Raw genomic sequence first — 22,897 nt, forward strand, 5'->3', positions numbered from 1 at the left:
GGAGCTTATCAAAGATGTTATGTTAAATTTTAAAATAAACGTAGTCAATATATAATATTTCACGAGGCATGGAACATATTAAAGATGGATAAAGAACATTCTTTCTGAATTTTCCACTTTATTTACAATTTACTTTTGTTCTATTTATTTTGAAAGTACAAATACGGAAAGGTATTGCAAGCATTTACTCGCGCATGAAAGAGTTGAAAAGAAGTAAAACGAACTAGTAGTCGATTTACTCCTCCCAAAGGAGAAAATATAAAAAATAATGTGGTAAAACTTGTGGTGCAAGTCAAACAGATAGTGATACTTCGTACAAAAATAAATCTAAATTATATCATAAATTTTTGTTCGTTTGGAGTAAAAATTAAAATTTCTTTTTTCGAATCTTCAATTTGAATTATTCATTGTATTAATTAACGTAACAAACGTCTATTAAAACTGTCTTGTATAAGCTATAAATTTATTAAAACTTTTTCTTTTGAAAGTTGAACTTCAAACGAAACAAGTTCTTTTTTTTTTGTTATTTCGATTTATTTTTGATAAAGAAATATCACCTCCTTTTGTACCATAAATTTTATCTACAAATCCACAAACGTGAATGGTTCACCTTTCGATGGGAGTTCTAATAAAAAATATATTACAAAAATACACGTGATAATTGCTCTGTGAGACCAGCCTGTACATAATTAGTTCTTACTGTAATGAATATGTTCGTTATTTAGCTGAACCCTTTCCGGTTCCCATCTTTTTTTGATTTTTACTGTCTAACATTGATCAATTATATCATGTAGTAATATTTATTTAATAGTGTGATTGGATATATTCTTTATTTTTTTTTTAACGAAACGCGTCATTTTTTAGAGAGAATGAAAAGGGAAGAGGACCGCAAAGGGCTGAGCGTCTGATACCTATTAGTAGCAAGTACCAAGAAACGGACGAAGGATTTTCACAGAGTACAGTACAAGATTAATTAATCTTCGAACGAAGAAAAAATCCCGAAATTTTTTATGTTGTAACTTACCAGAAAACAATTTGCATGATATTACATATGTTCTTATGAACGACTATGTTTCAATGTGCCATTTTTTTATTTTCTCTTTTTTATTTTTAAGAACAGAAATAAGTAACTTACTCGATTATGAGAGATACTAGTGGATTAAACAGGATGTACTCATGATTTAATTATTTGAATTATTACATCTCTAATCCTTTGTGATTCTCTGTTACTTATACCTGTATTATCTCATTGAATGATTGTAAATAATACAAAAATGGTACTACATAATAGCCACAGAAAACTATTTGTTTGAGCAAGGAGTAAAAACATGAACAATGCTGTTTTGAAATGCCGAGGTTCTAACATGTCTTACTATGCAATTTATTGATAAATTGATGGATGCAAAACATCCTCTTCAAAAATTTATTGTATCGGAGAAAAGGTATTTGAATTGTGAATCGCAAAGGATTTAACCAGTGTACTTTTACCCAAGTTCCAGAAAGAAACGTCTCGAGTACAATGAAATTTATTTTTACGAATAATAATTTGACTTTAAGTGTAGTTTTTAGACAATCGAATGTATTTCTAGTTGTTAAAAATTTCCGAAATGCACATACACATCATTTTTTATGTACAAACTATCCGACAAAAAATCTTTTACTGCGATTTACTGAAACAACAAAATTCATAATGGCCATTTCTTATTGTTATATTTATCGAAGAGCTTTTTGTCTTAAAAGAAAGTACGTTATCCTACATGGCCAAAATTCAATTAATTTTTATCGGAGAATAATAAATATTGTTCTGTTACGTAGTGCAAAAAGAAAGAAAGGACCGTATCAAAATGCTGTTTTACAATTTTTGTTTTTATTTTTTTTTTTTTTTCTTATGTTAGCATATCAAAGCTCAATTCTACGAATAGAAATTTGCTCAATATTTCGATTAAAGGAGTACCTGCTCTTAATTGACTTTGTAATCGAACAAAGGATGATTTGTGCCACATCAATGTTTTTAAAGTGTTTAGTATAATTCAGTTATATTTCTTCTTTAAGAAATAGAAAAAGAAGATATTGTATTATATTAGAGAGATACTTTCAAAGTTTTATTGAAAGTGTTTCCTTTTTAATTATAACTGCGTTTTGACTGATTTATTCTAAATTTTATTATTTTTTATCGATAGTACAAAGAGCTGTAACAGGTTTTCCTCCACAGCTTTATTTCTTAATGTTTTATATTATTTAAACAATATTCTATTTATATAAAAATTATATTTTGTTTCTTTGTTACTGAATAATTATGATTGATCATTTTTATAATTATATATGTCATTTCCATACATCAGCGCTTAATACTATATGGTATTATAAATAACGCATGGTTTCGCAATTACCATATATATATATATATATGTATACATAGAATTGACATAGTGTTTTACAAAACCAGCTGTTGAGGAACAAAGTATCAAATAATTACTGTCTCTCGAAACCATGATGAAAGTCGTTTTTATAATATCGAAAAAACATTAGACATTTTTTATAAGTATTATTATATCGCATTTAGGTATGATTCAATGAAACACATAAGAAATCCGTTTTTATTTTTGTTTCAATTTATTTAGAATTGTATGTTATTCAAGACACAAGTATATAAAAACAAAAAAAAGAAACGAATTAAGTATTACTGCACGCTCAAGTATTAGATGCGCCAGATAATTCATCTGGTTTTCCAACACAATTTACTGTTCAAATATTTGTCCATTAATTTCAAATTACGATTTCATAACGTTGGAAACATCAGTCTGCAATTTTTCAAACGTATTTGTAAAATGTGTCAAAGTCGAAATTAATGTTCAACCTGTATTATAAAAAAAGTGAATTATAATTTTCAGATACATTGCAAACTATTTAGAAAGAAATCGATAATACATGCTCGTATAATTATTATACATATCTTTTGCATTATATAAAATTTGTCAATCAAATATAATTAAGTAAAGTGTGTAATAGCATAACATATATATAAACACACATACATAGGCATATATATATTATAGAAATATTATATGGAAACTACGAATCATTTTCTGTGATCTCGATAAGCACCTAAAGAGAAACATTCTAATGTACATAATACAACATATGCTATTAGTATAGAAAACATTCCATAAAAATGAAAAATTATTATTCTTCTTGTGAATTTTCATTAAGCAAATTGACGAAACGTATTGTTAAACGATATCAAAGCCATTTATTTTTGCAAATTTTGCAGCAAAATTGTTAACCTATTAATACCCAAAACTACGGTGTATTTTTTCTGATTACAATATTTTTTCTTTTACTACCTATTTACTATTATAAGTATATAAATACTTGTTTGAATAAAATAATTGGACGCACACCAGAATATGAATAAACACGGTTATATATATATATATTTGATAAAGGACGATATACAATAAAATACAGGATTTGAAAAACGATAGAGCGCTCACGGAAACTATACTGATACTTGCGACGGTTCAAGACTAACTAACTGCTTTTTGAAATACGGACGGTTTCGAAAAGGTGACCCGTTGCTCGCTTCGTGCAAACCGTTGGCTCACGACCTTCGCTATCCTTAACACTTCCCCTCGAAGTCGTGAGCTATTTCTCACTTCACATAACAATCATTCCCATATTCCACAAACATTCCAGATGTTTTGTCCCACTCAGACCTTTTGTAAAAACATCCGCGGGCATTCTTTCCGTACACAAATATTTTAAATCGATAATACCCTGTTCAAAAACCTCGCGAATAAAGTGATGTCTCACATCAATATGTTTCGTTCTCGAATGAAAATTGTTATTCTGTACCAATTTCACTGCACCTTGATTATCATTGAACAATGTAACGCACTCGCACTCGAATCCGAGGTTATTTAAAATCCCGCGTAAATATACAGCCTCTTTGGTTGCTTCGGACAGAGCTACATATTCTGATTCGGTACTGGACAGGGCTACCGTTCTTTGCTTGCGCGCTTCCCAGCTAATTGGAGCTCCAGCTAGAATGAACGCGTAACCGGTATACGATTTTCTATCAACAACATCTGAACTCCAGTCCGCGTCAACGATACCGAATATTGGTAATTCCGTTCTTTCATACATCAATCCAAGATCACACGTGCCTTTCAAATATCGCAACACTCTTTTCGCTGCTTTCCAGTGCTCAACATTGTAATTTGTATTGAACTGACTTAAATAATTAACGGCGTACGCAACATCTGGCCTTGTTGAAACCGCCAAAAACATTAACGAACCAATCAAACTCTGATATGGGTACCGATTCATTATACCTACATCTACATGCTTTGGTTTTACAAGCTTATTACTTAGATCTATAGGGGTAAGAGCTGGCTTACAATCACTCATACCAAAACGTTCTAACACTTTCTCAATATACATCGTTTGCTTAAGATATACCCTGTGTTCTTTGTCGCGCGAAAACTCAATACCTAGACAACGTTTTATGTTACCTAAATCCACCATTTCGAATTCGTTTGACAACTCACGCTTGATATCTCTCAACCATGCATCATCATTCGTAGCAAAAATCATATCGTCTACATAAATCGCGGTTAAAATTATTCGTTTATTTCTTCGAGCCATAAACACACACGGGTCTTGTGGCAGTGCTTTGAACCCTAATTCACTTAGTTTTTTGACCAACTTTTTATGCCACTGTAGTCCCGATTGACGCAGACCGTACAACGATTTCTTTAACACACACACATTGTTTTTCTTCGTGTTTAGTTCCTGACACCAACGCTTAGCTGTCTTAATAATTTGTGTATCGCGAATAACTTTACCACTTAAACCAACACTTTCACCTGTGATTATTTTATTCAGCACTTCATATAGTTGGTCTGGCACTTCCATAAACACTTCTTCTTCCAGTTCACCGTTCAGGTACGCGGTAATGACGTCCATCTGATGCATCTTTAGACCTAGTTCCGCTGAAAGTGCAGATATTAACCTAATCGATGTTGATCTCACAACCGGCGAGTACGTTTCGTGGAAATCCTCTCCTGGTCGTTGCGAGCATCCCTTGGCGACAAGCCTGACTTTCTTCCGTTCTTGTCCGTTCATATTTTTCGTTGTAAAAACAAAACGGCTTCCAATTATTTTTCGGTCATGAGGTCTCGTCGTTATTTCCCACGTATTGTTTTTAATTTGGGCTATGTATTCATCTTCCATAGCACCTCTCCATGCATCAGCATCGGTCGTCTGTTTCACTTCTTCCCATGTGCTCGGTTCTACGGTTGTGTAATTCGCGACGAATACGTCATCGTTTTCCGATGTTATTGGCGTCTTCGTCGCTTCTTCGTCTTCTTCGCTGCTTTCTTCGCAGTCACTCACATTTACCGTACCTGTAGTAAACACTTTTCGTGGTCTCCCCACCGAACCGCTACGCACTAGCTTCGGGCGTCCTCTTCCCCTCTTCGATGGCCCCACAAGCTTATCCCAGCTGATCGTTGCATCCCTCTTCTTCCTGCGTACAGGTGCACTGCAAACTTCTTCCTGATTTTGGGTCTCGCTGTCTCTCTCGTTGTCACTCGTTTTTGCTCTAGATACCCCTCCTCTTCTTGCTCGTAGTATCCTGCGTGGCTCTCCTTCTTCCTCACGTTTCTCATTCATAGAGATTGCGTCCTCATTGTTTACATTTGGTGTGTTTAAATCCACGGTTATTTCGCCTTCACCTATACTCTCATTTTCGTCAAGTATTTCCTTGTATTCGTGTCTGAAGGCCGATTCCGTCATGAATTTGACGTCACGACTCACAATCAACTTTTTGGTTCTGGGATTGTGAATCCGATATGCTTTTGAAGCCACGTCATACCCCACGAAAATTCCTTCTTCTGAGCGCGAGTCAAACTTCCCCTTGTCTGCAGTTTTGTTTTTGTAAAACACTTTCGAGCCAAATACCTGCATGTACCCGACTGTGGGGGTCTTCCCCTTCCACATTGTAAACGGTATCTGTCCATTTAAAGCTGACGTAGGGCACCGATTACGTATGTAACACGCTGTGTTTACTGCTTCAGCCCAGAATGCTGGCGGACTACCTGCTTCACGCATCATGCACCTCGCCATTTCAACCAACGTTCGATTTTTCCTCTCAGCTATTCCATTTTGCTGGGGCGTATGGGGTACCGTTAGCCTTCTTTTTATGCCGTTAATTCTCAAAAATGTGTCAAACTCAGTGTTCACATATTCGCGCCCATTGTCCGATTGCAAAGTCTTGATCTTTTTCCCGGTAAAGTTTTCCACTTCCGCTTTATAATCTTTAAACACACTGAGAACATCACTTTTGTTTTTCACAAAAAATACCTCGCACCACCGCGATTTATCGTCTATAAATGTCACGAAGTATCGGTTCCCGGCAAATGAACTATGTCGCATCGGGCCGCACACATCTGAATGCACTATTTCCAACATATCTTGTGTACGATCCACACTACCCTTTGGGAAGGGCTTGCACGTTTGCTTCTGGCTTACACAGATTTCGCATTCCGATAATTTATCGTTTTCTTTAATATTTAACCCGTACACTAGTTCACTTTTTGCCATTGTTTTGAGGTCACGTTCGTTTACATGCCCTAATCGACGGTGCCACTCATCTATAGGTCTTTTCGACACAACAACTTGGTTTGCCTTTTGCTGACACATTCGCACGTGGTAGAGGTTACCTACTCTATCCGCACGCATATGTATTTTGTTTTGTTTGTCAATCACAACCGCACCGTCTTTCCGAAACCTTACTTCAAAACCGCGATCCGTTATCTTCGACACTGATAATAAGTTCGTGCGTAAATCGGACACATAGAACACTTTTTCTATGTCAATTTGGCGCTCTTCGCTGCCCGTGTCCACTGCGAGGCTTACTTTTCCCATCCCATTTATTTGTGTGCTGTTATTATTGGCCAGGCTCAGTTCACTTTTCATTGTAGTGAATCCTTGTTTAAATAATTCTTTTTGGTTGCACATGTGACCCGTGCACCCGCTGTCTATGCACCATACAGAACTACTTGCTTGGATGGTCATTGCCTCTTCGGTGGTGATCGTTAAAAAGCATGATTTGCTTTGACCTCCTTGTTTTGCACTCTCGCCCCGATCTTCCGCTTGTCGAGCGCTTTGTTTTGGCCTCCTATATGTTTTGTTTTTACACTCCCTTGCGAAGTGGCCAAATTTGCCGCAACGGTAACATTCCGTTTTACTGTTACCCTTTTGAATTTGATCTTCGGTTTTCTCTTTGTTTTCGTTTCCTTTCCGTTGGAAGCGTGGATTTAACCGTTTCGCGTACATTGCTCCATGATCTGCGCACTTGGATTTCCTTCCTTCATAGTCTTCAACGATTTTGACTTTTAAAACCTCCGTCGTTGGTAATTCGTCACGTGATTCCATCGCTGTTCGAAACATCGAAAAGGAATCCGGTAGACTGTACAGCAATAAAATTGCAAGTAATTCATCTATTACCACCAACCCAATTTCCTTGAGTTTCTTTACGGCGTCAAAGAAATCCGCAATGTGCTTGCGCAAGTCGTCTTCCTCTTGCATACGCGATAGTACCAACTTTTTCAATAATGACGCTTTTCGCGCTGGACCACTAGACTGGTATAACGATTTCAATTTATCCCAGATCTCTTTAGAAGTCTCCAGGCCATCGAGTGCTATCAATTCACTTGCACTAACAGCCAAAACTATGTCCGACTCGGCTTTTCCATCGTTTTTCTTCCACTCTGCATATTTTGGATCCGTAACTGACGGTTTAGGCATCTCACCCGACACATATTCCCATAGGTCATTTTTCTTCAAAATAGCCCTCATTTGAATCTTCCATGTGTCATAATTATCGCCAGTTAATTGATCTATTCGAATGGTAGTTGCCATCTTTTCGAATTGACTAACCACAATCGTCCGTATAACCCTTGTAACGGTCTTCCCGTTAAATCACTGACCACGCGGTAACCGTTTCTCTTGAGTTCTTCACTCGAAATTAAACCTCACCGATCGTTATTCACTATTTATTATTCTGGGCCCATAACCTGTTTGAATAAAATAATTGGACGCACACCAGAATATGAATAAACACGGTTATATATATATATATTTGATAAAGGACGATATACAATAAAATACAGGATTTGAAAAACGATAGAGCGCTCACGGAAACTATACTGATACTTGCGACGGTTCAAGACTAACTAACTGCTTTTTGAAATACGGACGGTTTCGAAAAGGTGACCCGTTGCTCGCTTCGTGCAAACCGTTGGCTCACGACCTTCGCTATCCTTAACAATACTTATTTATTGTAACAAGTTTTCTACGGTGCCAAGAAAACAATTTGGTCGTATTATTAGTGTTACCTATCTGCATGTATTTTTGTTTGCAATAGAAAGTACAATCTTGGAAATGATATATTTATCTATCTCCGGGTATTAATCGGTTAACATTTGGAAAACAGACATTCTGGGTTATAATTATTTTGACCCATAATTATTGGCGTCATAAAAATTTTTGTATAACGATGGCCATGCGTTATATGGCCACATGTTGGATCGTCATGCGTAGTATAGTTACGCAATATATTACCATACATTGTATGATCACGCGGTGTATCGTTAGAGCCTGCAGTCTAAGCTCACCTTGGCCCATATCTTATAGTTACACCAATGCCCGTAACTAAAACGTATATGTGGGATCGAAAATTGAATTATATGGAAAATTCGAAATACACAGTCAGGTGTAAATATTATATTTTCTGCATGAGCTTAAGAAACGAACTTTTTATATTTTGCATATTTTATTTTTTATAGCTAGGTCAAAATGACCCTGCGGTTGACGTACGAGGGTTTGCAATTATCGTAATCGAAAATCGTGGATAATGTATTATAAATGCGTGATTTTTTTAGCGGATAGCCTGCGTTTAAGAATTTATACATTCCTCGATGATACATACACACGCGTACCATACAAGGGGATATTTTCCATTGATCGATCAAATTTTTTTTATCTCACACCAGCATGTCGTTCTTTTATAATTGTTAAGTATACACATATAAGTCTCTTCGTATTTATTAAATCAGATATAGAATTGCCTGGACAGAAATGTTAACGGAGTTAAGGGGTAAGTGTAAATCCTGTACAGCCCTAATCGATTCTTCTTGGATTATCTTCTTTTCTGTGCGATATACAGGGTGTGTAATGTAAATAGAATGCATACAAAAATAAGTACAATGTATAGAATTTGTTTTGTATGGAGCTTACTTTCACAAAGAAATCAACTTTTAATCCTCGTAAAGTTATGTATTCAATTAACTTGTCCGGTCTTATACTGCCACGGAAGTCAATGCGACCATGCATTTAATCTAGTCGAATAATTACAAAATGAAATAAGAGAAAAAGGCTCTAAATAATACTTGAACTTTATTGATATTATAATTTGAAATAGAATCTTCACATTTCGACAGTTACCGCTTACATGATACCCTGTATATACAAGGTGTCTCAAAGAACATGTACACCATTAAAACTGACAATTCTTCACGATGAAAGAATTTAAAAATCCTTTATCGCTTTACAATGTAATTTGATACGAGTCACTCCTTTAAATTTGACACCACCCAAATTACGTATACAATTTTGAGTTGTTTATAATGATATAATGAAGGATTTTTCGATTTTATAATTGCAGTTCCCAGTGGTATCACATTTCTTTTAGATGCACTGTATATATTAATATCCATATTCGTCTGATATGTTCAAGTCTTCAAACGATACACGAGCTAAAATTTTGTTCAAAACGTACGATATCCCTGTTACATCTAAAACAAGCGTAAACTTTAAATGTTTGTCCTAATTTTTATACGAAGGGAGATCAGTTCTAAGAGGACTGAAGTTACAGTGCAGTCTCGTTGTATAACTTACATTTACATGGTCTGTTGAACAAATTTTTATTCACATAAACTTTCATGCATACTAGTGGTGCTGATACAAAGATTTCTAAACGTGAAAATCTTCGAGTTTAGAAATTTAACGATTTTAAATACTCAAATGCTTGACAGCAAATCGCTGAAGACAAGGCTTCAATATTCTTCAAGCTTATACAAGGAGACTCCGTTGTACTGTATATCAGAATTCAAATATTTCATTGTCATATTAATTATTTTGTATTAATGTTATGTTTACGATAATTTGAAAGATGATATTCATGCTCACAATGTGAGATTTTTAGTTTACCTGAAACCCCAAAAGATGTTCAAATTTCATTCAAACATTTAAAAGAAATAATCTCGAGAAAATAAAATTGAAATTTGAGCATTATTATAAACATATGAAATATAAATATTGTATTATTTTATACGATCAAAATTTTGATGTGTATCGTTATATTGATCAAGTTACAATTTTTTATTTTCAGCGTATAAATTAGATTCAAATTGTCTGTGCCTTTTCAAGTTTCGAATTAGATATTCTTTAAAATCACTAGGGAAACACGAGAACAATGTGTATTCACGTAAACTATATATTAATTACATAAATGTTAAAGTGATAATCATTTGTTTGTGTCAAAATAGAAAAAATACTGCTTTGCGAAAATACTTCTCCATGTCCGCATAAAATGAATTTTTACGATGATAAACGAAAAAACAATTCTCATTCAGATTGGTTACAACTATGTTATAAAATTGTAATTTTTTTATTCTAGATGTAAGTGTTCAGCGATAAAACAGGCTTTATCCATCTAGTCGAATGGTCGTTAACAGAAAATCAATATTTTAATATAGTACCTTGTTTGTTGACGCGACGATGTGCTTTTAATTTAATTTAAAAAAAATTTGAAATTCGAAAATTTAGTCACTGCGTAACACAATTCGTTCAGCGTGAAAATAAGAAGTTATTTTATATAATATTATCGCTACGTTTGTTATAACAATGATTTAGTTCTGTCTTTTAAATGTTTGACAATATTTTGGCTCGTTACCGTAACATATGTAGTTTGAGGCATTGTTGAATCGTAATTTTCATAATTGCAAACAATTTGTTTTATATTTTTTGCACATAAGTAAGATGCCTCAGGTTACATAATTGTTTTTAAAACGAAAATATAATAAGGTAAGTGTTGAACTGAAATTAGAATTTATTGTTTAATTAAAATACATTAAATGTGTAACTGATCAACAAAAGTACAAACTACCAAATGTGTTCAAATATAAAATGGTATACTAGTTTTTAAAAAATAATGAGATTATTTATAGATTGTAAAAAAATTAGTCGGCAATAGTTATTTTATTTCAAGTGTTATGTTATTTTTAATTACTAGTAATTAAGTGTTTGAATAATTCATCTTAAAAATGATCAGACACAAAAATTTCGATTTCACTTTTATTTATATTATATCTTTGTACTTTTTTACATTACAAAGGCGAATTACTATTGTAATTTTTATACTTGTTTTTCTATATAAAATGAAATTGTATTTTGTAAAACTTTATAACGTTCTAATTGCTCACGATTCAAATTATATTTCGAAAGACTAAAAGTATAAATATTTACTTCTTAAGATCTCTTCAATTGCATTGTTAAATCGTGAAATTTGTGATAAAACCATTTGTACGAAGACAATAAATTTACATGTACATTTACATATAGATATACGAGCAATTTATAAAGACTAGATGAAGAACGAGCAATTCCTCTTTAAATATACACTAAAGCAGCGTCTGTACGTTTAATATTTTTCTCTAGGTTTATTGTTTCTGGCGCATGTGCACTTAGGAATGCAAATTACAGGATGTAAGTTTTTTTTCTATCACACAGTTAACATGATACGCGTGACCGCAATCAAATATTACAATTCCATTGTTACCTAGTAGAACCTGCGTTCGAAGAGATAAGGTGCAGCAAGGACATGTACGTAATTTGCTTTGATAATGCATTCCCCAATGATGAGCACCATTTCCAAATATATTCTTATTGACTGGTCGACTTAAATCTTTTTCAAGAACTTCTACTAATTGATTTCGTATCTGTAATATATATGTTACTAAGTTTTTGAATTAACAATGACTACAGATATCGGTTACCTTTGTGGAACATATTGTATTGTATTCAGATGATTCCTTGTTAAAATTAATAGCATGTTTCATTCCATGCTGGTACAAGATTTTTGTAAATATCAGCGACTGAAATATACTGAAACAAATGAGACAATTTCATGATTATTATTTCATAACAAACTCAACATCTAGAATAATAAAATTTACCTTTTATCGACAGAAATATTTGGGATAGCTTGTACCAACTTTGTTACTATCATTATAGCAATATCAGGTCCCTGTTTCTTCATAATATCATATACCACAGTAGTCCAGTTTATTGATACTTCATTACTACCTTTTTTTATAGATTTACCACAGAATAAACATAGCCCCTCCTGCATTTCCTTCACATACCTTGGTATGAGACACCAGTGCTTTTCATCTAACAACACTAAGAGAGTGGAAAGCAAATTACTATCCCTAATTTGAAGGCACTGACGCAGTAAATCATTCGTTAATACGTCATGCCGATTCACGTAGACTGACAAATATTCTCGCCACATATAAGGTACTTTGTTACATAAAATTATACATTGTTCTTTACTTTCGTCTATAGTTTTTTTAAGAAGGTATCTACCGATTTCCAGGAACTTTGGGTCTACTAATTCATCTGTCGGACATGGACTACCACAGGTACACATTTTATAGTTTTGCGCATTTATATTAACGAAAGCTTTCATTACTTGTTTTATAATAGTTTCGTTATCACTTGACTCTATTAGTTGTACTGAAATGTTTTCTAACAAAGCATTGAAATAATATAATTCGACACTTCTTAATATTTCGTACACAAAACCTTTTACTTCAGTAAAAATTTCATATGAATCTTTGAGAACATTCATTTTCCAATCTACATCTAAAATTATTTTTTCTATCTGTTCTTCATCCATAGAAGGTTTAATATCATCGATTAACGCGTAAATAATTTCTAAATCTGCTTGTATTCTATGCGTTACAGTTTTATTCACAGATAATTGTTCATCAAATTTTAATGTTTCTTCATTGTTATCTTCTTGTACTTTAGCTGTATTGCAATTTGCATCTTTAGCTTCTGCCAATTCGTCAACAGAATTTTTCGATAAATTAGTTAATGTTTCATTTCCTGCTAACAATCCAATTTCACGGGAATTTTCATTATTTTGTGAAAGACGGTAAGGTACAGAATTAAACTTTTCTTCCTCCTTCAAGTTTGAGTTTCCACTATTAACAACAACGATACCTGAATCTAATTTCTTTGGAGTTATTTTGGAATTAGATTCTAGCAAATGAATTAAAGGATGCAATAACGTTGATAACTCATCGTCTCTAAGTATCTGTAGTTTGTTCTCCATATCACATATAGCATTAATCTCTGTGCTATTTATTAACTTTTTTAATTGCATTTTATATACAAGGCAGATCTCAATACACTCATGATACTTTTTTCTATTGTACAACCATAATATTAAGGAATCTAAGACAGATAGAATTAAACAATGAAAGTTTCCATCTGAAGTCATCAAATATATTTCATTTTCTATTGTTTCTGCAGCATGTATGTTTGAAAATTCATTGTTCCATAATAATACAGTTGCAGTTATAGGATCAAGTACATATATACCAGTAGAAGTGAATGAAAATAAATACTTTTCTGCAATGGTAAATAAGTGAGAAAAATTAATAGACTGTGGCAGCCAGGCTTGTTCCATTGGTTTTTGGTAAATGGATTTTCTCATATTTGATCTGCATATTGTTGTAGGTGGAATAGCTAAGGCTTCCTTAAATTGATGAGTTTTCATAACAGTGCCATTTGCAGATACTTCCCAAAGTCTAGAACTTGGTCGCGCACAAAAAATTTGAGGATAATTTGCTTCTTCTAGGCTATTGTTACTTTCTGAAATAAAATTGAAGGAACCTTTCCTACTGACTAATTTTTCTTCCTTTGGGGTAACCACGGTACTTTTATTTGTTTTATAAAAACAAGCACCAAATTCCCCATTCCGTGTTTTATTTCCTATTTGCTTGTATTGTTCTTGCACTGTATCACATATGTAACAACGTGTCAGTGTCGACACTAACAGTAATGGTGAACAAAAATTGAGTTGTACAACAGCAGAATCAAGGTTCATTAATGTACAGGCTGGTGCTTGAAACATTCCATTAACCTGGAATATACCCATTTCTTTTTTCAGCAAAAATACATTATTGTACATGTATTTCATATTTTCATAAACATGTATACAATTGCAAATATGAGAAATGCTACCTTACCGTAAAAATGGACATCACCAGAACAGAAATTTTTCCATTGCCATCTGCGATATATACTTCTGAACTATTATCATTCCAACAAAGGCAGTTAATTTGTTCATTAATATATTCTGTTGATATGGCTAATAATTTTGGAGTTGGTTTTATAGCTACCAAACAAACTGTTCCACGAGTTGTTGACAAAGCAATTTTTTTTTCATCAGGTGATATGAGAACATGAGAAACTGGTCCTTCCTAATATTGAAATTTTTTTCATGAACTATTTTTTATAATAACTGTGATACTAAAGTAATTTAAATTAGTTAATTTCTTACTGTAGTAAATTACGAAAATTGTATGTACCGATAAGGGTATCAATTGTACAAATGTGCATGGTTTCCTGGAGAATAGATAAATACTGCCACTGGTTGAACCCAATATAATATAATTCAGAGATACATTGAAACACGTATACTATAAGATAAAAAGAAAGATTAATAACATTTACACTGAAAAGTTTATACTTTTATTTTTTATTCGCAATCAAATTTATTAGGCATACACAGCCTAAATTATTTGGAACTCATTAAACTGTCAAATTCAAAACATTCGATACGTTCCAATTGTATTCGATGTAACACGAGTTACAGGTACTTATCGTCTAATGAATTAAATCGAGAAGTGTATAACGCATATGTAAACAGTATAAAAACTCGATCAATAGAGTTATAATAATATAAATCATAAATAAATCAACGGTTCGAAGAAATACCTTGATTCGTTGAGTCGAAGTGATAGGCTTATAAAGAAGAGGATTGATTTCTTCATATTCCGATAAAACACACGGAAATTCCTGCATAGTCTGTCAAACTCTTATGCGTAACTCAAGAACAATGGAAATTATTACGTTTTTGTAATAATTTCTTGCGAAAAACTAGAAAATTTTGACATATAACTATGTACGAAGAACCTCATTCCATACAATTCCATACACACACTTATACCTATATTTGTTGAAGCATCAAATGTTTTGACATAGAGAGACGTATGAACTAAAATAAATACATGCTTCAAGCAATAATAAATTTCATGTATACTACATTCATTTTTTAAGAAAAACCAAGATAAGTATATCTACAGTAAATCTAGCAAGAATTTAGAGGGAATTTAAAAAAATCCCAGGGAGAACTTCGCTTCTACCACGTATCTACCCTACCATGATTAGTTTTCTACCTTATCTGCCATATACGTAATGAGCAAAGTATACGAATGAAGGAGAAACATAATAATATAAAAGACATATCAAATAAAAGATTGTTTATTGTACAATATGTGCAAAATGAATAAAAATATTATAGTTATTCGATAGCCCGAATAATGATACAAATGTAAACTGACATAAAGCTGAAAATATTTTTCAGATGGCTTTGGCCATCTAGTGGTAGGATGTCGATACGAATGGGCAATAGTTTTCATTCTCTTTCGCGGAATATTTAAATTATGAGAATATAAAAATATTTTATATTTATTTTTGGTAATTAACTTTATTAATACATAGTCAAAGTTGAATGATAAAACATGATAACTTAAAGGTTATATCTTTTTCTATGTAACTACATAAAAAAATATTTTTGATACTTTACAAACAAATATAATTTTGTCAATTATGTTTTTCTGTATATTAATTAAGCTAATTGTTTATTGGTTATTTATCCGGAAGTTGAGCGAAACATTTTGCTATATTTTTAACCGCAGAAGGTTTCACAAGATGTTCTGTATCCTCATCCGTTGCAAAGAATTTCAGGTCTCCATTTTTATTGGATAATATTTCTAAAAGTTGTTCGTTTCTTCTACAACCATAAATTGGATGAATTGTCGCCCTACGTTCCTTATTCTACGCATATTATTGAATTATTAAAAATGCAAACAATCATTATGAATTAAAAGAAGCGATAAAATTATTTACCCGTAAAATACTTTTTTCATCGCAATCCCTAAGTACAGTAGCTTGTAAAGAAGTACTCGTCGACAACGTTGATCCATTTTTGGATTGTTCGATTAAATGATCGCAGGACATAAAACGTTTAGGTTTCTTCTTGTTTCCTGATTTTCGCCATTTCATCATATTCCCGAAAAAATCTTTGAAAGATGGAGTTCGAATAAATTTTGTTTCTCTTCCTGTATCTTCTTTTTTCTTTGATTTTAAAAATATTCTTTCTAAAGTACTTCTGTTATCATTATCTGTGCTTTTTTTGGATGAGCATGGTTTCACATTTTCCATCTGACTCTGCAAATGAACTCGATATCGATTTCGATCGTAAGAAGAAAAACCGTATTTATGAATATAATCTTCGTCTTTTCCACTATTATCAAATTCTTTTCTTGCATTGGATTCGCATATCGATTGAAAAGTGTGATATCGATCATGATACATCTTTTGATCGTTTACTTTATATGCGTTCTTTTTTTTGTTTAAACTACACAATACTGTTTTGTTTGCGCAATTATTATCAGCTTCACTCTTTGATAGAACATAAATCGCATTTTGAGTCTTTAAATTTTCTTGATACATGTTTGTGTTGGAACAATCGTTTCTTTTGTAATATTTAGCGAAAAATTCATCATCCGCTTTGCAGGCCTCGTTTCTCTTTTCCAAAGAAGCTATTATTTTCTTCACGAAGTTCTGTGTCGATTTCGGTGTACATGGTTCTTTTTCCGCGAAACGTAGTTTTTCTTCTTCAAAGCCTTTCAGCGTGTACGTTCTATAACGATTTTCCGTGAAGTTTTGTTGAAATTTATCCTTATTATGCGTTGTTATACCGTCTAGAATGTCTGTTGCGGACTTGGAACGTCCATTTGCTAATCCTAACGCCATTTTTACTTTCGAATGAAAACCAACAAGCGCACACTATTGAATTTTTATATTTTTATAGATTCTCGAGTTTCTGTAACCATAGATTTCACGCGTTTACGTTGACGATTGAAACCGTAACGATGAAAGTACTAATTTGGTACAAGTATAGCTTGTTGTTCTATCAGATGGTAAATACAAGCAGAGGTCGACTCAGAATGTATACTTCATTTAAAACTTGAAAATGATCACATCTCGAAATTACCAAAATTCCAACAAGAAACTATCTAAACGTGCGTTTGTCAATTTGAATATTTACTAGTCAAAAATCAATGGCTAATGTGTTTTCTTCCCACAATTTTCTCCGGAGAATTCTGTGATACGGACAAAGAACAAAGCTGAATATTTTTGGATTATTTATTCATGGAAGTCCCGTGTGTCATCACACGCGAGTTACATAAAAAATAGTTAATCGTATAGAATTTTAATTGTTAATTGATAATTCGACACACGAATTTCTCACGCAAAAGCACTTCGATCATAGCACTATGATAAAGTCATTGTAAAAGTATCTCTGACAATTTTTGTAAATAAAACAGAAATTGGAAATCCATTCTTGGTGTCCCAGTTTATTTATTGAACAATATCATTACAATTATTTAAAGAAGAAACAAGTTTAATTCATTAATAAAATAAAACATTGGAATATTTCTTAAGACTTTATTGTAGGAATTTGATCCTGGTAAGACCAAATTTTTCAATTAAACAGTATAAAACATTCTCTTCTCTTGTATTCTTTTATCTACTGCAAGGTAAATAAGTCAACGTTAAAATTCATTTTATAGCACTCATCTCTCACGGTTTGAAACTTTCATACCACTTAAACTTATACAGAATTTTTGATTGGCACTCTAATGCATGAAAATCGCAAGATCAGCAAGCTAATCAAATTATAACAATATTTTCATTTAGGAATTTCAGCCTCTCTGCTTGAAACTATTTATCTCTAAATAGCAGCCAGATGCCATGTTTCCAAATTTTAAGCACTTGCCCGAATTACGAGTTATAGATCTTTTTCATCTAAAACTTGAATCGATTGTACATCTGGCGAATAATAACATGTTTCATTGAACATGTATAAAATAACATTCTCACACAGTCACGCACGCTTGTATACAATATGAATATTATAAGATTTATAAAGGAAGTACAGTTCGATACAAATGGTATATACAGATATGAGTTAACGAAACTATATTTGTACCTTAATTAATAACTACGATTTAATAACGAATTTCGAAATCACTTATGAATAATTGACTCGAAAGGTATTGATTATTGATCGTCTTTCTTCGAGCTTGAATTTATGGGATATTAAAAAATACTCGAAAGTAAACATTGCTCTTGAAAAAATTATCCATTCAAGCATCGAAACAAAGATTTACATAAATATATACTATCTTTTAAATATTTCTTAATCGAAGTTCAAATTATCCACAAAATAATTTACAAAATCTTTCGAAAAATGGTCCTACATTTTCCTTATACCTCCAAAACTTAATTAAACAAAAGGAACTACTGATTTATGCTATCAGTTTCCTAACTTGCATTGACCATTCAAAATTGATTATTTCTTTCCTCAAACATGAAAAAGCTAGTCATTCTACTTCCCTACAATAATGATACTCTGTTGCAGTTGTACAAGATTGTTAAATTAAATTACAAATTCAATAAGTGAGAGAACTAATCCTAACGTAAGACATTCTGCGAGAATACGGTTAAGAAACAGGAGATCAGAGACTCCTGATACTAATGCTAAAAAATCCAACACTAAGGTCCAACACTACTATCCTCCATACAGTATCTGGAACTAATTCCAGACCTATCCGACTTGTCAGAGTAGCCAGAATCAATTACCACAGTTTCGTCGATCCTGAACAACTTCCTGGATAATTTGGTTCTTGTGTAGACAAGGTCCCACATTGGCTGGTGTTGGTACTCCAACTCGCTGTCCGCTCTTATGGGGCTGAGACAAGGGGAATGTCCATTTTCAGACAACTTGGACATCATGCTCAACAAAGAGCTGGTCCTTGGAAGCTTGCACTTGGATACTGGTATCCAGTAGACGGAATCGTCCTCCTGATAAACGTTCGTTGTTGCTAGACCAGCAAAAGTGAATTTGCCATCGTCGTCGCTCTTCAAACTGGGTGTCCTTTGATCAGAGTCGCTGTCAGTATCTTTGGCAGAATTTGACGTCGTATAAGACTTGAACTCTGATTCACTGCCGCTTCCTGTGTCCTCGTTTAAGGAGATCCTTCTGTTGTGGGACGCTGTTCCGGTTCTTGATCTGTCTACGTTTTCTAAGGCAGTTACCACCTTCCTCACAAAGTTTTGGTTAACTTTGGTCGCTTGCTTCTGCCGGGGTAAGGTCGACTGGTTCACCTTCTCGGCCAGGGTCTCGATGATGCCTCGAACGACACCCTTCTCTTTGGTCGTTTGTTTACTCCTCACCACGTTCTCCAGGTCCGTGGATTTCCTGACGGAGTTGAGGAATCTGGTGCACGGTGATTGGGTGTTTGTGCTCGGCTTCTCTTCTCGAAGAAGATGAATCGGACTTTTAGGGGCCAGATCGAACCTCTTCTGGTAGAACATGCTTGGCAGTTTTAGTTCATAGTTGGACTTCTTAGATGTTTGTTTCTTCCAGGTCAACGTTGATATTTTATGAGGCGTCTCAAAGGAGTTGTTAGACATCTCTAGTTTCTTCACCATCTCACGAACCATGGAGGAGGACTTTGACATAGATAGTGCCGTGTCGTCTTTCTCGAAGACAATGGGTTCAATCGAGTATATGTTTTTCTCGAATATGCAGCTATCTTTGGCGATGCCCATCGATGAACTTTCGTGATTTCTGGACGATTGATCTGCTCTTGAACCGTCGAGGATGAACGTTTTCTCTAGAGGATTCTGAGAAAAATCTTTAGAAGTTTGACAAATTTCAATAGAAGATTCTGAAGGATTCCTGCTTTCGAAAATAGACGACTTTTCTCGAATATTTGGAGAGACCTTCTTCTTTGGTTTCGGGTTATCATCCTCGATGACAGTGGACGAGAATATTTGTGCCGGAGAGAATTTGGGAGAAGAATTGGTTCGGAATCTGTAACCTCCGTTCACGATCGGAGTCTTAACAGACGTTGGAACAATTTCCTTAACGTTGCTTTTCTTCTTATGAGATGTGCTGTCCTTTGAAGAAGACTGCACTTGTGAACGAAAAATATCGCAATTACTTGAAATTATTTCGTCCTCCAAATTCGGTCCAGGAGGCAAAACCAAATTTATATTCTTGATTTTCCTCGATGGTGAAACCTTTGGAAACGTCTTACTAACATTCGTTGGTAGGTGCACTTCCGGAATCCAGGTGTCAAATATTTCTTCTTTTGTACATGAAGATTTTTCATGTTTCAATTCCGGAGATTTTTCTTGACGCGATGCATTGTTGTTCGTTGATTTGTTTTTATTCTTGGGAGTTTCTGAGGTTACATATATACCTGAAATAAAAGATTGAATTAGAATTCACTTATTGATACTAAGAAATTATTTAACAATATGTTGTATTGTGTTTGTTATTTAGTAAAATATTAAATATATATTGTCGTAACAAGTACCTGATAAATAAGAAGAATTATTGGTAGATTTTTTCGGTGTAGGACATCTCCAGGACGGTGGACGAATTTCTATCGGAGAATCGTTCACTATTTTTGGCGAATTCGAACGTCTGTTCAAGTACCAATCCGGAACAGAAAGTTTCTGGAGAGAACGTTGGACTTTCAATTCCGCATCCGTAAGTTGTCTTCCCTGTTCAATACAGATTCAAATCAATATTCATTGTAACACGAGTACCGTCAAATTTTCGCTATTCACATATTGCCATTCAAACGGATTATTTTCATTTTTAAGAACTCCAAAGTTCGAAGATATTTATAGTAAGGAATGTTTGACAAGAAATATTCTTATATAATTACTTCGAAATGAAAACAGAAAAATGGGTATAACGAAAAAGTTTTATCCTAATCGATATTAACCAAAGTCGTAACAATTCTTCACTGTATCACTGATAAATGTTCAATTTTAGAATAAAAAAAAAGCAATTTCACGAATACTTACACATTGTTCAGGGGAAAACAGCATATTATTTCTGATCCACATTGTCGACACAACCATTTTGTACGATAATTGTTAAAACAAAAATGAATAAAACCGATTAAATAAAATTCACTCGTTCGATTATACGAGTCGACGTTTAAACGGACACTTTCGATCAAATACGTGTTTATAAACAGAGTTGTTCACGTGTTACACTGATGTTATTTGCCAAGTAAATCATCACCCGCGTTTCTTACTCGCGCAGGGTATCGTTCGGAACAAGTACTTTCGTGAAATCTGTATTACAAATGCCGTGTTAACCCTCGAGGAGTTCCTAATATAGTCTTAGTATGGGGTAGAAACCCCTACCGCCGACCGACAAATGAAACGATTCGGGAGATTCTCGACGGTTCTCGAGGTATATTATTTTATTACTTCTTAGAAGAAAGGTTCAGTACGGGTCAATTGCTGAACAGTTTTTCAAACACTTTACCTGGATTTATTGAGGGACGTCGAAGGGATTACAATCGTTCTTCAGCAATTTTGAATAGTACACGTATTATAGAATATTTCAAATACATATTTTCAAATCTTATATTTTATCAATTTTTTAATCGCGAACGTAGCGAAAGAATGAATCGAAGGATGAATAGGAGAGAAAAGTGTGATTTACTTTCCATGACATCATTGCATAGAATAAAGCGTCCTTGTTTTGTATTGAATTAGGTAATTGGGGTAATATGCTCGCTTTATTTATTTATGCAATTATCTATTATTACTAATGAAGCGCGAGTTTTGAAACCGGTTTTAGTTCTTATCACCTATACGCGACCCATTTTAAACAAAACATTGCATAACCATACGAGTATTTATGTACACGTTATAGAAATGTATACAGACATCGTGAACATGTCATACGCCGGAAGCCTATTAATAGGTTTCCTTAAGATGAATGACTATCGATTTGAAATCAATTCATTAACTTTTTGTCATACTTATTTTAGGCCTTTTAATTTTGTCTGTAATAGAATCCTGAACGTTAAGCGACACAGGTAGGTGCTTTTAGAAAATTTATTTGATCCTACATAGAGGGTCATTTTGAGGTAGGTAAATTTAGCGACCATTCGTTGTACCGCTATCTTTACAATTTCCCCAAATCCCTCCAATTTCCATGGGACTTCGTATTTATTAGAAATGTCTGTTCGTTGCAACGACTGCTACACCTGCTTTATTCGATATTCGAAAAATTTAATAAACACCCCCAATTAAATATGACTGTTCAAACATTGCATGAGATTTATTTTTCTGAATACCATTTCACCGTACAATTGTCATATTGTCGACTTAATACTCTATCGGTGAATTTTATATATCATATTTACATTAAAGAAATTTCTTTTTAATTACGTGTGAAAGTATCATTTCTCAACTATCACGATGAATTTTCTTCTAGACGTGGTGCTTTCATATGTATACTAAAGGTAACCCATGGAGGGAGATTTCGAAGTGGGGAGTTCACCTCGATTACTTCGTGCAGTCT

General features: G+C 33.6%; 4 protein-coding genes across 7 annotated transcripts in view; 1 reads left to right on the forward strand and 3 right to left on the reverse strand.

The window, feature by feature from the left end:
* Nucleotides 1-21,666, forward strand: part of Cpsf6 (cleavage and polyadenylation specificity factor subunit 6) — a 35,519-nt gene extending 13,853 nt beyond the window's left edge. For all 3 annotated transcript variants that reach the window (XM_076531660.1, XM_076531666.1, XM_076531665.1), the window contains one exon: nt 865-21,666. In XM_076531660.1, coding sequence (XP_076387775.1) covers nt 865-973 — 109 coding nt within the window. In that variant the 3' untranslated portion in view covers nt 974-21,666. The remainder of the gene's footprint in view (nt 1-864) is intronic.
* On the reverse strand, nt 9,444-15,281 carry pink (WD40 repeat domain-containing protein pink). The gene is made up of 6 exons (XM_003703220.3): nt 15,139-15,281; nt 14,730-14,840; nt 14,388-14,621; nt 12,303-14,281; nt 12,123-12,231; nt 9,444-12,065 (listed from the first exon to the last, which is right to left on the reverse strand). Exons 1-6 carry the CDS (start codon nt 15,223-15,225, stop codon nt 11,811-11,813), a joined length of 2,775 nt encoding a protein of 924 aa, XP_003703268.1. The 5' UTR covers nt 15,226-15,281; the 3' UTR covers nt 9,444-11,810.
* LOC143264441 (uncharacterized) lies at nt 15,669-17,241 on the reverse strand. Of its 2 annotated transcripts, none has more exons than XM_076531673.1 (2): nt 16,333-17,241; nt 15,669-16,216 (listed from the first exon to the last, which is right to left on the reverse strand). In XM_076531673.1, exons 1-2 carry the CDS (start codon nt 17,239-17,241, stop codon nt 16,181-16,183), a joined length of 945 nt encoding a protein of 314 aa, XP_076387788.1. In that variant the 3' UTR covers nt 15,669-16,180. The 2 variants fall into 2 exon arrangements, with proteins under 2 accessions (XP_076387788.1, XP_076387787.1); XM_076531672.1 differs by having other exon boundaries at nt 15,669-16,260.
* On the reverse strand, nt 17,924-21,518 carry LOC105662491 (uncharacterized). The gene is made up of 3 exons (XM_012285256.2): nt 21,379-21,518; nt 20,880-21,069; nt 17,924-20,762 (listed from the first exon to the last, which is right to left on the reverse strand). Exons 1-3 carry the CDS (start codon nt 21,433-21,435, stop codon nt 19,048-19,050), a joined length of 1,962 nt encoding a protein of 653 aa, XP_012140646.2. The 5' UTR covers nt 21,436-21,518; the 3' UTR covers nt 17,924-19,047.
* Nucleotides 21,667-22,897: the final 1,231 nt, after the last annotated feature.

This window comes from Megachile rotundata, chromosome 5, assembly GCF_050947335.1.
Source record: "Megachile rotundata isolate GNS110a chromosome 5, iyMegRotu1, whole genome shotgun sequence".
NCBI lineage: Eukaryota > Metazoa > Arthropoda > Insecta > Hymenoptera > Megachilidae > Megachile > Megachile rotundata.